Raw genomic sequence first — 18,041 nt, forward strand, 5'->3', positions numbered from 1 at the left:
TGGGTGGCTGGCTGCCCCCTTTAGATGCGCCCCTACTAGGGATGTGCACAACTCAAGACTGAAGCCATAGTGGTCAAAAGGGATACAGATTTCACATTTGCCCAGTCAGTGCTGCAAAAATGCCATTTAACAGCACCTTTCACATTGAAAGTTCATAGCTGCCAATCTGTAGAGGTTCATAACTGGTATCAAAGACAGAGCCCAATTGACAAAAAAAAAAAAAAAAACTTCCTGCATGTATTCTCAGTTTTCATCACACCCGCTGTGGTATGTCCAAGGCTATCATGTTGTGCTGCTGAGCACGAAGTCGGGGTTTCGATACCGGCCACTCTCTACTTGGGCTGGGATGCAAGAATGTTTGTTTACTTAGATTTAGGTGCACAAGAACCCCAGGTGGTCGAAATTAATCCAAAAGCCTCCACTACGGCATGCCTCATCAGATTATGGCTCTGGCACCTGAGAACTCCATGGATTCTACATGGATTCCGGTGCACTGTGTGATTGTATCCTCTATAATTTGCTAAGGAGAGAAACTGCATTACAGATGGCTCCGACAGACAAGAAATCCAAGTTTGCTGGAAGATGGAAACTTGATGAGAACTGGTTGTACAAGGGGACTTGCCTTTGTCAGGGCACACACAAGAGGCCGTGCATGTAGTTCACAGCTCGCAATTAAGCTTAGCCGAGGTCAGTGGAGCATTAAATATAACTGTGCTTCGTAAAACATGTTCTTTCACTTAGCGCACTGCAACATGAAACCACAATGCCTGACAAAAAGTCAATGTGATTAGTAACTGATCACTACCAAAAGGGGCAAGATCTGCTTTGACAGGCGTTCACGGTCTGACTAAACCATCTGTCAGTCTGTACTAAGTGGCACTTGTGGACACAAGATGGGACTACAGCTCTGCCTTTGGAAAAAACAAAATTTCCAGCATTAACAATCAGCAAATCACATGACTGAGCCTTAGTAGTTTGTGTGTCTACATAAGTAAAGGAAAACAAAAGTTTGCTTCACTAACACGCACACCTGTTTATTGTTCAGCCTCCATCCACGCGAGTACATCACTATGCCATGACCATGCTGGCTAGCAAACATTTATTCAACTGGTTGCAGTAGTGATTCATGTCACAGATAGTGGCCATTTTCTTGTCTGGCCAAGCTAGTTGCTTTGCAGGAAGCATGAATTATTGTTGGTGCTTTCTGTCTAATGAATAGGGTTCTGCACTTTTGGATTAATCTAATCGAATCCAAAAGCACTCGCCGGTAAAAAATTTATACTTTGAATTCATCTGAAAAGCCACATTTCTAAACCTTTAGTTAAGGAGAAGTGACTTTGCAGCAACAACATTCACGGAAAAAGCGTGATAAGCTGAAGGCATTTGCCACAAACTTTTTACATAACTTGGTGATGAAGCTGTTGTTCCTAAGGCAAACTTCGAACTGATATAATTAAGCAACTGCTAGAAGTATGGTCAACTCTTTTGCATTACACATCTTCATGATGTGTGCCTACAGTCACTGCTAAATTAACGGAATGACATATCTGCGGTAAAATACTTGAACATTGAGTGCATGCTTGACATTGTCGACAAGGAGTAGTGCTGTGAAGTCATTAACAACTTGAGAAAACACTATGCTTCTGTTACAGGAAATATACTGAAACAGGGAAAGTCTAGCCGAATTGTGCAGTGATACATTGCTGACTTGCACTTACACCTGATACTGCATGTGAACACGGAGCATTCGACACATATCCGAGCACTCGCCTTCTGCCATTTTGCCATGCCTGGTTGGCAAGAGAGTTCTCAGAATGTCGAGCATATGCAGTTGAGGAAATACTTGAGCCCTAGTTCAGCATTGATAACTTTGCGTGTATATATTACGGTAATTTGCAACAGCAACAATGTCAGTAAAAAGCATTCGTGCTGCTATACTAACCTCCCCCTCCCCCTTTTTATTTTGCAATCAAGTCTTTTTTTTTAGGTATGGGCAGAGCTAGAAAATAAAAAAAAAATCCTAATTTAATTGCACTGTAAAAGAAAGAGCAAACAAACTAAAATTGTTGCATAAAATATAAACTCTGTAAAACACCTCCCAATGTTGACCCTCAAATTTCCTGAAAATGCAGAACCCTAGTAATAGACCATTTTTTCTCCAAAATTTTGTAAGTTGGCTGCCCTGCAAGGCTATTTTTCAACTGAAACCTCTTGTTCACAATCTGGATTTCTATTTCTACAGTACAGTCCTCCCAGAGAGGAAGTGCGATTACAAAAGCTTTCTGTGAAGTTTCCCTGAAATTTCATGTTATGTGCTCCCTACAAATAAAGGAATGTGTTGTTTCCATTCAATCACCTTTACTACTACGGAATAACCCCAGCAAACTCCTTTGTGAGAGTTTGGTGGTTGGTAGAGGCATGGCTGTTGAATGGGAGCAATGTTTTGTTCTACTATCATACAGAGGAACAGTGCAGGGCTCTAATGAGGAAAGGCACGCACATAGCTGTATTTTCAACAAAATATGTTTGTCTTTCAAATGTCTTTCTTGTTTTGTTGTGGTGGTCAGTATAAAACCTGTCTACCAGGAAAATAAACACTTTGCTGAAACTACAGCACTTTGTGTGTGTGTGTGTCTTCTTTGTGCCTCTCGTAGTCATTGTCAGATCCCCTGTACGATGAACAGCCAACAACCCTAACTGGAAATTTTGTTCCACTATTCTGAGGATGACGGTTTATGGTCTGAAAACAGCCTTTCTCGTACTTGAGTGGCATCTTTTTACAGCGGAGCTGTTTATGCGGACCCTGTGCTGTTGTCTGACTTCCCTAAAACTATCATCATCAGCACTAGCTCGAGCGTCGTGTTCTTCTACAGCTGACTCGTTGGCGCTACCGCACGAGTGCGCTTGTGCCACTGCTCCCGCTTTTGTCGTCTTTTTCCACTGCTGGCTTCGTTGCCACTCGTCATTCCAGCACAGAATTTCACTTCTGTCATCGTAATGGGAAGGCTGTGTTTATGGGAGTATGAGCCCTTGCTTAAGGAGGTATGAGCCATTGATTGTCTTATGTGATGGACAGATTTAATTTTGAAGAATCGGAAGTGGCAATGCTGAGTGGATGCTACTAACCACACCACCGAGCAAACTCGAGACGTCGGATGCAAGCGACAAGGGCAGACTGGCAGACTGCGGGCATACCGTCACAGACGTTCTCTCCGACGCAGTCGAATGTATGTGTAACCTCATTAAGAAACACAAAGATGTCAGTCGACAAACCAATCTAAGCAATCGTCAAGGTGATTGCAATGCCCACATCTCCAGTGGTGGGACTTGCACCGAATATGCGGAGCTTTGGATTAGTGGTTCCACATATTGCATCCCGGCTACAACTATGGGAAGACCACGGGGCGAAGCAACTTGCACATGAAAAAAAAAAAAAAGCCCGGCAAATACACTCGGGCTCAAAAAAAAAAAAAGAACTGGGAGAAATGTAAGAAAAAAAGCACTCTTTATACATGCTCAGCACACCAAGCACACAAAAACAAAAATGAGGTGAAATAATGGTGAAACAAAAGATTTACAATATACACTGCTTACAAAGTTTGCCTTTCATGGTGTAACACTTGGTGTAACTAACACAATTTCACTGCTTGACCATCTTCACGGACTGGAAGAGGTGGTAATTTTTTGCTAATGGTCTATTGCCTGTGCTGCCTTCATTCTGCTTTTTACTGCTTCTGAATAAATTCAGTGTATATATTCTTGTCCACAGCAGTTTTCACAGCAACATTTCCAACACTGGTTTCAGAGACTCAGCTGCTTTGCTTCCTTCCATTTTCAGCATCGATTGGCCATTCAAAGAGCGTGTTTAGGAGCATCCAAATATTCAAAGAATGCAGGCTGTTTCAAACATTTTCAGCTAACATGTCAGTTTTAGAATTAAATTGTCCAAGCATAAACAGATACCATTAACTAAAGCGCATAACTTTTCATACAGTGCAATGGTGGGTATTTCTACATGATATTTATGGTCCCACATTTTCAGCTAGCGCAAGAGAAGGCATGCCAAAATTACTTTTAGAAATTAAATCTTAAGTTATTGAAATCTGATTTTGTGACTCTTGCCTACAGAATTATTACCTTTTTTACATGGTTGTTGCTAACAACTGCTCACATTAAAGTGACCATTTTTGAGTTCGACGAATTCTGGTATCATGTCGCAGTTTTGAGATAAACAATTAGGTAATAAGTAGGATACAAAGCCGATACATGCCAGTACAACGGAACCATGCACTGATTGGCAGAGCATGGTCGATGTTGTTATGTGTGCATGCAGCTTCGAGTGCAATAAGACCAACAGAAAAAAGGGGAATGTTGCGAAGCTGTGGCAGTAAAATTTGATTTCTGATAATCTCATTCGTGCAAGGCACATTCAAAAGCGTTTTGTCGGAAAATGTTTGTAAATAGATGTCATTCAATACAAAACTTCTATCATGCTTTTTGTAAGAGCCATTGCAGCACCCCTACGAGATTCGGTGTTGCGAACGGGGGCAGACCGTAACAACACTCGAGTACTACTTTAGGTGCAGGCTAAAGCACTCCAGCTTGTAAAAATTATTCCTGAGCAGTCCGCTGTGGCCTTTCTTACAGTCTGTGCATTTGGGGCATAAAACTCGACAAATCATCAAGACACAGTGTCGCCATGCGCGAGCATCGCATATTGTAATATTGAAAATAGAAGTGATGCAAGCTGTTGTTAGTTGGAATTGCAGTGTCTTATGTACAGTTTAATGATGTTCTTTAGGTGAAAGACAACCCCGTCGTAAACCTTAGACCAGTTTAAATGCAAAGCAAAGTGCCTTAATTATATGTTATCAATGCATTGGAAAAAGGACGTAACAAAACAGCAACGAGAAAATGAGAGAAAGAATGGAAAGGTAGGGAGGTTAACCACGGCAGCACCTGGTTGGCTATACTGCCTGTGGATAAGGGGGAAGGGAAAATAAAGAGCGAGAGCCAGTGTGTGCATATCCACGGATTAATGTTTACTTACACTTAGTCAGTTGCTTAGTCACCAGACAATATTGTTGTGAACATCTGAGCCAAATGTTATTCGTGGTGGTACAAACATTAGGCTTTTGTTTGTCAAGTCTCCAGTCTTCATTCTCTGGTTTGTACACAAAAGTCTAGTGGCATGGATTACTACCAACTCGGCCAAACCGGTACCCTACTCAAATATTATTCCTGTGCATGCAACTGGGAGTCCAGTTTTACTCAAAGGGTCGCCTGCCCTTTCCTACAACTTATCAAAACTGCTGCATCGCAAGGCGACAAGTGAAATATTGAATAGTGATGAATAGCTGCACCAGTTGAGCATAGTGGCAGAACAAAATCACGTGTAGAGTTTAATTTTAATGGGTGACAGTTTTTTTTTTAATTGCAAGGCATTGCGAGAAGCTTGCATTACTCTTCAGCATCCATCAAAAGTGTGGCCCTTCTTGTGGTGGTGTGGTGACATTCATGGCATACTCCCTCATATAGATCGGAGGTGGGGGGGGGGGGTATTCTGAACGTGTCCACATAGTAGACGTCCATTTCGTCAACTGCTGAAGTGCTGATTGGCTGAAGGCACCTGTCTCCTCTGAATGCGTACCTCAGCCCAGCCAATTCATTGGCTTGGCTGAGGTATGAATTGATACGTTTTTTTTTTTCTTTATCTCGCATCAACATACGAAAACTACCCTGCCACTAAAGCTGTAGCCTGAGTGCAAAGTGCCAGACAACTGACTACAACATAGTTGTAGGCAAAGTTTACGCTGTACGTGAAAGTAAGAGCTGGCAGCAGCAGTGATATCTGCTATACATGCAGGAGAGGAGGTGGCCATGGGCAGGAGGAAAGGCTCTACCCGCAGCTACACGACCGTGCGGAATGAAGTGCTTAAGTCAGGCCAGCCCTTTGTCGACACGGCGTTCCCCGCAGATGCTACATCCCTATATGTCAAGGGCCAGGGTCCCCAGATCAAGTGGAAACGACCCTCGGTGAGTGTAGTCTGTCAGTGGGAGTTGTTCATTCTTCCTTGCAAGCTCATTAAGCTCATTTCTTTGCATATATGCCATCATTAGGAGATTTCATCAGGTCGATAAATGTGCAGAATAGCACACGATCGACACAAGGAAAGTTAAGGTATTCAAACGATGAGATTTTCCAATTCAATACAAATATATGGAAAAAACAACCCGTGAATATCAAATTGAATGTCGAAAATCTTTAAATTTTAAGCAAACTTACATATAAAATTTGCTTGGAGTCCTCTAAAAGGATACTTAGGTGCATTATTTGATATATGCATGTGATGCCATTCACAACGGGATGTCTGGTCGACCAGAAAACTTGTAAACAATGAACAGCTTGATTCATTTATCTCGCACACCACAATAATGACAGTAATGAAATGAGAACAGTTTCTCTCCCAGTGCATATGACTGCTGTGCTCATAGGAGATAACTGGGGAAACTACAGTGCAGCACATTTCTTTAATTGCATGAGACTGGCCAAATTTATTATTTTTTATTTACAGAGTACTGCAGGCCTGATAGAGGGCCCAAGCAGGAAGGGCAAAAGTACATGAAAAGATATCCAAGCAATGCGTACAAATATTAGTATATAAGGAGATTACACACCTAGCAACAAAGAGTAGCAATAAATGTAAAAACAGAAAAATGAAAAGGAAAAAGGCACTAACAGTATAAATATTAGCAAATAGCAACATCAAGTACAGGGCAATGCAGCTGACCACTCAACACAATGATCTATGAAGTTGTTTACACACTTGAAACACAGCCAAATTGCTAAAAGCGCGTTGCACACATACATACACAAGAAAAATACATCTTATGGAGGTGTTACTGCAGCTGACGAGACACGGGAGAAACGAACATAATAAAACAATATGTGTAGGTATAAATTCACCAAACATTAATGCCAGTAATGTCAAAGACCGATATGTTCTAAAAGATAGGCATTAGATACCTGTGAAAAGGATAAGTTGTTCTAATCTGTTATGGTGCGTGGAAAGAATGGATATTTAAAAACATTAGTTCGGATGTAATAAAGTGTTAAAGAGTCAGCGTGACGATACTGTGTTCTATGTGCTGTAAGTGATTTTAAATAAGGAACTGGGTTTATAGACGAGAGATTCTTTTTTGAGCAAAAACTGAAGTTTTTGTCTTTGTATTTTCTTTGTAATTGTAGAGTCTGAATGTTATGCTGTGCCATTAGGCTAGAGGAAGAGTCGCTAGTACAATATTTAGAATATATGAATCTGACAGCTTTACGCTGTATCATTTCAAGAGATGTTAGTTTTTGTATAGGGATCCCAGACAATGCTAGTGTATTCAAGTTTAGGTTGAATTAGTGATGTATAAGCCGTTAATCTAGTACTAGGAGGCATATGTTTAAGCTTATGTCTTAGAAAGCAAGAATTCCTGAATGAAGAGTTACATACATTACAAATGTGAGTACTCCAGCTGAGGTTGTTGGTTATTGTGATTCCCAAGTACTTGTACTCGCTGACTACCGCAAGCAGTTCAGGACCTAGTTTGTAGACAGACGACAGCTTTTTAATTTTTTTTTTAGTTATTGACATGTAGACTGTTTTACTGGCATTTAATTCCATGCTCCACCGATGACACCAGGGAAGAATGCTTTGGAGATTAGACTGTGGGGTACTATACCCACGTTTGCCCTGTACTAGGGCAAACGCAAGCGCAAGGGGACAGGGCCTGGCCCCTTGACTGTGCCGTTTAACAGAATGAGCAGAAGCGCAAATGTGAATGGTCTGCACAGTGCAGCCACCTGGTGGCACAGAGCTCAACTACACACAGTAGCAGTAACGAAATGTATTCTTGTTTGCTGCTGGTGTAAATTTTTCACAGGAGTGTAATCATCAACACATTGTTTTTGTAAATGTTTAACGTCTTTTATAATTCGTTAGAGCAATATTAGCGCTTTGTTTGGCTGGTTAAGCTCTGCGCCAACAGGTGGCTGGACCGTGCAGACCGATCAGGCCGCTCACGTACATCTACGCCAAAGTTCCTTCATCAGCTTGAGTTTATGCCTCCAGCCATCCGTCGAAACGCCCAGCTCGCCTGTGGTTACTGGAATGCCAGATACGTTCGGCGCTGCGACGGAATGCTCGCAACACATGCTGCTTCGATAGCTCTCGCTTGGGGTCGACTGCCAAGCAGCTGGCGAAGAGTTTGGAGAGGCTTTGCGCGCTCACTCCTAGAGAACCAGAAGTCGACGACACAACATGCCATCATGACGCAAAGCCAGTGAAGGCGGAGCTTAGCCCCGATCACTCGGCGAACGAGTTGAGGAGAAAATGTGTTGCCTTTGGGGGGGGGGGGGGGTAACTTGTGATTGTCCGTAGCTCTCTTAATATCAAACGCTTCACACAAATTGTGGTGCAAATGATTAACTTTAGCTGTACGCTACGCGTCTGCAAAATTTTTTCGAACAGTTTCAGGGGCCCTTTAATTCCAAGTTAAGGTAAGAGATGTGTTTGCTGTAATGTTAATTTATACCTAAACGATTGGCCACCAGCTCTGGCCAATTTTGAGCTGACAAGTGCAGAGCATACAATGCGTGCTAATGATCGTGTTTGCTAAGTACTACATCGCTGTGCGCCGCGGAGAGGTCTGAAATTTCAATCTGGACGCCGTTTTTCCTTTACCTCGCGTCGACCGCGCTACAAGCCGGAGGATGACGTACTCGTGTGCCTGCGCCTATGTACTCGTGTCTGCAATGTGACGTCGATCATTGAGACACGTGACTTCAAGAATTATTCAAGGCAACATCTGTTATTTGTATTATCTGTTGCTTGAATTGACGAATTGAAGTTTAGAGAAATAATAAAACACACAAACGAAATGTCTGTATGTTTTTTGTTTTACTTCGCACCGAAGCAAGAGATGTACTTCCGCTTCGTCTGCTTGTTCCCACGGTCGGGCGGTCACGTGTGCAGGTACCGAAACTATGCCATTTTCTACCATGTTCCAGCGGCGTGATCATGCGCTGCGATCCGCTTCTTAGGCCTCAGTATTCGTGCAGCACTGAATTATACTGCTAGTCATCTTTCCTTGTGCAAAGCGCACAAAAACTTGTGCTCTGCGAACGAGACAACAGCTCGCGCGCAACGGCGTCAACGGAAGCACACAGTACCGGGAAAAAAGAAAATTAGAAAAAAAAATTAAGGCGAGGCCCGTGGCATATGCGTCACGCAATTTTCGAGGTCCAGTATGACAGACCGCAGGGAAGGAATTCCGCTTGCGGAAGCTAGACGCTACGACTGGAGAGTGTGTCTCACTTGGCAGTGAAATCATGGGATTGCGGCACTGAAATATTTCTATCTTGGCTATTAATGAACCAGTTTAAAAATTTTTCCGGCAGAACGCTCCCTAGGGGACACATAACAACTTACAGCATATAGCCGAAATTTACGATGGGGCCTGGTGAGGTGCCCTTTAATAAAGAAAAAGGCCTTTTGCTGCTTGCGGGAGCTGAACCCACAACTTCTATGTGATGCTTGCAGTTCTCTTCCATTTTAACTACAGTGACAGCTATTCTTCCATGCACTTGCTTGTGTATTTGTATAACACAAGCATAAATTCAAATGCAAACATAGAAAGAATGCCATACTTTCTGGTGTGTAAGAAGCTTTCTCTTTTTCTTTTCATAAAATTTCGTCGGTGCCCCTTATAAAATGGTACCATTTATATATGCATGAAACCATGCATGCTCGCATGACCAATGTGCACTTTCTTCTTTTTTTTTTCACGAGTAAAACAGTGTGTGGCTGCATTCTGAAAGAAACTGAAGTCACTTTTAACAGTGGAGCGACCATGGCGGCAGATGCCGGCTTCTAGGGCTCATTTTGCAGGGAGCTCGGTGACAGCAGTGAAGGCCACCAGCATGGCCTCCTCGATATAGGTGCCTCTGTGATTGGAGGTCAGAGCTACCTGTTTGCGGTTATAATTTAATTTTTCTTTAAGAAATGGTTAAACCTACAGAGCTGACACAATAATTTAAAAAATGTAACAGGCAATTTGATTAGGCTAGTTGGTATGAATCTGTGGTGGCAGGTAGTTCAAGATTAACGGGGACACGGGGACAACGAAACACAAGCGCTTACATCAAATACAAAGACAAATGCTATAATGCCATGTGTCATGCAGAAATGACGATTAATCCGAAACTATCCTGCACGTGCTGTAAATAGCTCAATTCCTTGCTTGTCATTGAAATAGATGGAACACTTATACAAACTAAATCACTACGCTGCATTTCTGTGGCCTCGTCTATCAAGCAACAAGTTTTTTTATTCGAAACTCGCAAAAAGTAAGGGATTTGTCTTATACAAAAGTACAACTTATAATCTGTAAAATATGGTACTCAAAACAGCTGTTACAGGTAATCATGTGGGAGTGCGATGTGGAGTCGCCTGCTGGCCAGTTTTAAGTGTGGTTATTCCCAAATGTATTTCTTTAGGGGGGGGGGGGGGGGTGCTGCTGATTTAGGCCACTTTTGCAAGTACAGATGAACATTGAAATTCAGCAGGAGACTCTGGTACACATTTGCTTTCAGTTGATTAACATGCGAATTTATGCCAAGGGTACCTGAATTTATAACTTAACCCCAGTAGTGTTAGTTGGGGTCATGAATGGTCATGGTAGTAGAAGTGGAATGTCCATTCAGCAGTTACCCGAGGCATGTTCCCCCTGGCACATGCAGGAGCTGTGCTCGCACGCACAGCTGTTCGTGGACAGCAACGTCCGCAGCAACATCTGCCACGACCGGCCAGCCAACGCCTGGTTCGTCACTGTCTGCATGGTCCTGGCCCATGACGACGAGCTGCTTGCTAAGGTACGGCGTGAAGTGCTGCCCTGGCTACTATTTGCAGTGTTGGGTTTGTCCACTGATGAAAGCTACAGTGCACACACTTTCTTTTACTCTTTTGTAACCTTCGCAGTCAAACCTGAATATAATGAACATGACTAAATGAATTATCAGATATAGCTACTAGGAAATATAAAATCTGCTGATTGTTTCCAACAATATAAGTGTCTCTGTACCTATTATAACGAATAGTTGATATAACTGGTACTTTTGTCTCAGATGTGATTTCATTATTAACTAGGTTCGACTGTATTTGGTAAAAAATGTGACTTATCAGTGTACAGGGTGATACTTGAGGGCGAAATTTTTCGGTCTCATGCTTTTTTTTTCTATTCTTCTTTCTCTTGTTCCCAAACCATGCTTGGCCATAACTAATGCTGTTACAACAGCTGGTTGGTTTCTGGATTCATGATGCATGTTACTAGCACCTTTCCATAACTTCATAGCAGTTTCCTGAAGCAAGGCATCTTTTAAGAGACAAGTGACGCACATGTGTGGCGGTAATGTTTTATGGTGTGGTTCTTTCCTGGTATACCCTGGTATGCCCTTTCCAGTATACCAGTGTTTCTGCTACATCTGTCTCCCCTTGTGTCCAGTTTGCTTTTTGCTGGTCATATGCGTCGTGAAGCCAAACCGTGGCACTGGCATTGTCATAGTGTGTGATCGTAGACTTCAATGAGTTCTCACAAGACTGTGTTTTGCAAAAACGTGTATATGCAGAAGGTTGAATATTGTTAAATTTTTTTTAATGCACTGTGGTAATCAGCTAAGAGCACTCATTTCGTTTGCGCGAGAGAACGTACGGCACATACTCTCAAGTCATGAATGGCAACTCACCACTATTGTTTACAGGAAGGTACATAATCAGTGCCTTCTACCTGTGCTAACCTTTGTGGCCAGAACTAGGAGGACCAAAAAGAAAGCTTGAGAGGAAGCTAGGGACCATACAATAAACAATGGAATGGAAAATGATAGTTATAACGCTAAGTAGTAATAGGTATAATGCCAAGTGAAAGGAAGATGGCAGTTTGGAGTATGGAGCAAGCTTGTGTAACTAGTGTTTAGAAAGTGAAGTTCTGCAGAATGCATAGAGCAAATGATCGGTGGTTTGTTAGAGTAACAGAACTTTTGCCAAGGGAATGCGTATGCAGTAGAGGAGAGCTGAGCATTAAGTGGTGCGATGACATTGGGAAATTTGGAAGTACAGTACTTCAAGTACATTCAAACCTCTTACTTGCATAAAACGTACTAACAGTTAGCATGTAGTTGCGACAAATCCCCAGCCCAGTCTCCATAGAGTCTAATGTATTGGCTGACTGCTTGACCGTAGTGGCTCTTTGGATGTCTACTGGTTAGTGTGTTCCATGATCACTTTTTATTGCATAAAGGTTAACTGTGCCACCTAAATACTCGATGTGGCATATGCCGCTTTGGGCTGCGAAAGATCTTCCACCTTTTTGGAAAGTACAGAGACCAGTCGACCAGTGATTCTCGCTTCGGTGTGAACGCGGCAATGCCTATATGGATAAGCATCATAAATGCAAGCAGCCATGGTGGTGGCAGCCTCAGCAAAGAAAATAATCACCGACGAGCGCACCAGTATGACTTATCACCCCAGAGCTTATCGTGATAAACTATTTTCAGCCATCGGCTTGGCAGCACGTGTGGTGCAGTGCATAACGCTGCTGTAAACCTACTGCACGTGACAGCGTTAAGGAGCTCGTGTCGCAGAAAAGCCGGTGTCGTTGGTGTCGGCGTCAGCGGCGTTGGCCGTGAGCGATAAATCCCAGAAGGCACCTCATAAATAAAAATCATCTTGCAGGATGGGCTGGTGGGAATCGAACCTGGGTCTCCGGAGTGTGAGACAGAGACACTGCCACTCAGCCAAGAGTTCGATCGTTCAAAGCGGGACAAAATCACCTCTAGTGAATGCGGTGTTGCCTTAGAAACGTGCCGTAGAAAGTTATACTGCGGTGTATATCGGTAATTATGACCATGTAAATTACAGAAGTTGCAGTTTCACGAGTAGCGAAGTACGTTTCCGTTACATTTCTTCTGCGCTATGCGCACACGCAGAGCCATCTTGCATCAAACGCAGAAGACCCCCTCCTCGCAATGTATGGTGCTGCCCTGACATGTGGCGCGCCACTCGCCCCATGATCGCATCCGTCTTCATGACGCGTCGTGGCCCGGCTGTATGGCTCGCGTAGATCGCGACGTTTGGCTCACGTATATCGTTTGAGTAGGCGGTGCGAACGGGGTGCGATAACGCTATCGCATTCGACTCTTGAAGGCGAAGCTTAAGCGTCCTCCAATTTTTTAATAGGCAAAAGCCCAAAATGCAGTCTGTGCAGGTCTGCTAGCAAACATGCGCATGTACGGTACACGGGCAGTATTTTTGGGCGATTACTTTCTGAGATAGTTTCACTTTCATGAGACTTGCCATTGGGTGCCTTTAGGCATGTGGCCAACAGCGCTCTTGGCACTGGGAGTAGATGGCAAGCTTGGCACAGTTCCAGAAATGCGCGGACAAGTCCAGTGCCCAGTCACACAAAATCTCACGAAAGTGAAACAGTCTCCGAAAGTGATCGCCCAAGAATTCCGCCCCAGAAAGCATCCCAGCATAGTCACGGCATGCGCTTAGTAGGTGAGGCACTGCACACAAATTTCAGGGAACAATTGGCACCATGCGGCATTGGATACCTCGTTTCACTGAAGTGCCGCGGGTTTCGCTGAGTAGCAGATCATTGTACAAAGGCGCACTTTGGCATTGGGGAAAGCCGGATGAGTCGCCCACTGTTCCCTTTCAAAGTTTCGAAATGCTCCTTTGGTTTTGCCTTTGCACTGTCCTACAGTCGTACGGGAGCCAGAATCTTTTCAGCACTTTGAAAAAAAAAAAAAGGGAAATAACCTTGTAATGCGTATCTTGGCCAACATTTACTGCAGCATCGCATTTATTTGTTGGTAAAGCCGGTGCACATCAGTAGATGCATATTTGTACTTGGCCGTTAGTGCATATTGCTGTTTTGTGCGTACTTATGCCATTCCTGCCAGGTACGTATTAACGAGGTTTCACTTGCTTGAAGATCACTGAAGAGTCTTCACAATGGGCAAAAAATATGAACTGATGATGATGATGGCCTCCTCCTCCTGTGTGGCCAGGTGTTCCCAGATGCCAAGCAGCAGGAGTGGCGTGCGGGGCAAACGCACCCTGGCGTGTTTCGCTTCCACTTCTGGCTGCTGGGTGACTGGATTGAGGTACTCGTGGACGACCGGCTGCCTGTCACCAGCGGCAGACTCTACGGCTGCCGGTCACAGGTCCCCTCCGAGTTCTGGGCCCCCCTGCTGGAAAAGGCCTACGCCAAGTGAGGGTGGGGCTCCATACATTGGCAGCACCAATTCAGATGGGGTCAATGCCCCACAGGTGTCACACTGTTGAAAAGGAGGCAAGGGAAAGTGACAGAGTTTACAGATGTTGTGGCATGTGGACAGACTGTAGGCAAAAGATCGGAGCATAGAAATGTCTCAGTATAGTTCGTAGTCAGTGCATGATGTATGACAGGCACAAACATGTGACAGCAACTACAGCGGAACCCCGATTATACAACTTTGAGGGGACTACGCAAAACCGTTGTATAATCCGTACGTCTTATAAATCGAAAAACTAAGAGTATAGACAGTGACGCTCAGTCTTTCTAAAGAAAACGGATACAGAACGCCCGTAAACGGCCACGAACCTCCGCATTTAATTGTAGGAGGTGTGAGCAAATCTTTAATCTCACCTTTAAAAAAAAAATCAGTGATCTTTTCCTCTACGTTTGCCCAGCAGCGACGTATCAGCTTCCTCTCGAGAGCTACAACATGTGGCTGCAAGTCAACGCTGAACAACACGCCCGTGTAAGTCGAAACGAACGGACAATTCGGAAGCAAGTTCTCTGCATTTATCGTCATCTGAGGCGGAGACATCTTTTTTTGGGCGGTATTCTTGGGCAACCCCTTTCGGGGATAGCTTCACTCTCACAAAATTTTCTTTGACTCGGCACCAAAAGTGTCGCTGGTAAGTGTTTTTGTCACTGTGCCAAGCTCGTTATCAGTGTTAGGACCACTACCAGCCTATACATAGAGGGTTCAATGACAGGACAAAGTCTCGCGAAAGCGAACCTGTCTTCCTGAGTGATCGCACGAGATCATGTCACCTTCGAGCTTGTTTGAGATTGAGTACTTCTTAAAGGCCCCCTCACCAGGCCCCATAGCAAATTTTGGTTATACGCTCGAAGTTGTTACGTGTTCTTTAGGGAGCATTCTGCCGCAAAGTTTTTCAAATCGGCTCATTAATAGCCCCAGATAGAAACATTTCAGTGCCACAAACCCATGATTTCAGCAGGCGGGCTCCACTGCCAGGCAAGACGCTCTCTCCGCTTGCCCCGTCTAGCCTTCGCAAGCGAAATTCCTCCCCTGCGTTCTCCCATACCAGACCTCGAGGATCGCGTGACTCATACGTCACAGGCCGCCCCGCCTTCATTTTTTTTTCTCCTAGCTTTTCTTTTTTTTTTTCCTGCACTACGCATTTCCCCTGAATGTGCTGTGCGCGAGCTGTTGTCTCGTTCATGCAGCGCAGGATTTTACGTGATGTGCGCAAGGAAACATAAATAGCGGTATAATTCAGTGCTACACAAATACTGAGGCAGAACAAGCGGATCAAAGAGTGTGATCACACGCTGAGACACGGTAGAAAATGGCATAGTTCCGGTACCTGCACACGTGACCATACAACCGTGGGAACAAGCATACGAAGTGTAAGTACATCTCTCTTGCTTCGGTGTGAAGTAAACCAAAAAATACGCAAACATTCCTTTCATGTGTTTTATTATTTGTCTAAACTTCAATTCGTCAATTCAAGCAACAGATAGCTCGGATAACAGATAACAGAAGTCACATGACACCATGAGCGACGTCACGCTGCGGACACGACTACGTAGGCGCAGGGGCATGACTACGTCACCGTCCGGCTTGGAGCGCGACGGCTGCGAGAAGGAAAAACTGCATTCAGTTTGAAATTTCGGATCTTTCCGCGGCGCATAGCGATGTAATACTTTACAGACACGATCGTTATCGCACAATGTATGCTCTGCGCTTGACAGCTCAATATAGCCAGACCTGGTGAGGGGCCCCTTAATAAAATAGGTAGAACAAACTAAAGCTGAAATATGGACTGTTATATCCGAAAGTCTGTTGTACACGGGTCCGTTGTGATGAGCGTAGACTGTATGAGATCGAGCACCTTTGAGCTGTGACAAGTTGTTCTTGTGGGAGACAGTACGAGCTGCGAAAGATATGTTTGGTACATGTTCACAAAATCGCTCTTAATGGAGTGATTGGAAGTTAGTGATGCTAGATTTTCCCATGTGATCGCAGGGACATTGAAATTGCCAAATGAAATAATGGGAGTGTGACAGTACATTGTGATAACAAAAGGCAGAGCCGCATGAAAATTGTTAGCCAACCTACTGTCAGTGTTCGGGGGACGGTAGCAGATGCCAGTAATAACTTCAGGATAACATGCTTTTGAGGAGATGAAGACGATTTCAAGGTCATATGCAATATCGACAAGCTGACATTGAAGGCTACGGTGAGCTGCAATGAGAACCACACCTATAAATGCGGTCATTCCTGAATATATCTAATCCCAGAAAGACAGATGGTAGTTCATTATGTATTATATATGGACAAGGATAACCAAGTCTCGTGACAGCACTACAGCAGTGCATTGTGTTGACTGGATTAAAGCTGAGAGGGAATCACGCTTGGGCAGGACGCTTCTAATGTTATAGTGTAAAGAAATGAAAAAAAAAAATTATATTGCCCATGCATTAGCAGGACATGAGTAAATCTTTGTTTCTTCCAAATAAGAGAAAATTGTATTTCTGTGAGAAAGAATGAGGTGCGTGGTACTGTAAAGGACTTTTCTTTCTTTAGGTCATGGCAAACGGGTGCGCGTTACAATCGAGGGCGTGTTAGAATCAATTAAATACGGTATGTATTTATGATAGGGAACCTATTGCATTCTTTAAACACTGAAATAGTAGAATGCACATAAATGTTTTAATGTGATAGCATTAGGGGGCCCCATGTCACAGAAAATTCGGTGTCGGCATCCCTGTGAGCGAAAATCCCCGTATATATTTAGGTATATGTATATGCCATGCCTTGCTATGCGACATGCACTATATGCGGGTTATATGTATTGCCACGCCATTCTGTCACTAAAGTTGCTCATACCTTGTCTTACCTTCTTGACAAAGTTATTCCTCGCAATTTTGAGAATGACAGCCCACAAACAAATGCCATGAAACAAATCACCGACAGCGCATGCCTTTTATGTTAACTCTTCTCAGACTGAAATATTAAGATCTGAAATGATGCAATTTTTTTTTGCCACGGCTGTGCACTACCTCCGAGATCAGCTTACCCCAGTGCGCCTTCGTGCATAGCGTTCGCTGCCAGTGTTTCATGGTAAACGTAACGGTTACATAAGCTGCAGTTGCCGGGAAGTGTGAGAAGCAGTCGGGTTTCTTTGAATGCTGTCGTGTTCCACTCTCAAAGGCAAAGCTTAAGCGTCCTCCAAATTTTTTGTGTAGGGGCGTGCGATTATTTGGAAATTTTTAATACTATTGAATATTATATATTTAGTACATTAGACTCGCATTAATTTGACTATGGTTAATTGATGCTTTGGTTAGTGCGATCTTGACCCAAGGACCCAGCCTGGCGCCTACGCATTCTATGGGCCCAGACGATCATTATGTCAATCCTGAAATTGGTCTTAGCCAGATAATTTGAACTTATCCAGTCAACACACATGCCCTGGACCCCTATGGTGACTCCAATAGCGATCACTTTAGTGCTAGAGTCTGTCTCAGCGGAGCTTAGGAGTCAGTGAATGCGTTCAACACGTCACCTCGCACCGAAAATGCCTACTTTGGGCCCACTCTAGAAATATCTTGAAGCAATAACGGTAACTCCAATTTTCAATTATGGTATTTAACCAATTCTACCGCTTGCCTTTTTTTTTTTTTTTTTTTTCAAT

General features: G+C 43.7%; 1 protein-coding gene across 2 annotated transcripts in view; it reads left to right on the forward strand.

Moving 5' to 3' along the window:
* The window catches only part of LOC126540207 (calpain-5-like), a 61,299-nt gene that overhangs the window by 1,130 nt on the left and 42,128 nt on the right, over positions 1–18,041 (forward strand). The window contains exons 2-5 of one of the 2 annotated variants that reach the window (XM_055075877.1): positions 545–687; positions 5,867–6,036; positions 10,790–10,921; positions 14,117–14,319. In XM_055075877.1, the coding sequence (XP_054931852.1) occupies positions 545–687; positions 5,867–6,036; positions 10,790–10,921; positions 14,117–14,319 (648 nt within the window). The remainder of the gene's footprint in view (positions 1–544; positions 688–5,866; positions 6,037–10,789; positions 10,922–14,116; positions 14,320–18,041) is intronic. The other variant, XM_050186996.2, reaches the window with a different exon arrangement.

This window comes from Dermacentor andersoni, chromosome 2 (assembly GCF_023375885.2).
Source record: "Dermacentor andersoni chromosome 2, qqDerAnde1_hic_scaffold, whole genome shotgun sequence".
Taxonomy (NCBI): domain Eukaryota; kingdom Metazoa; phylum Arthropoda; class Arachnida; order Ixodida; family Ixodidae; genus Dermacentor; species Dermacentor andersoni.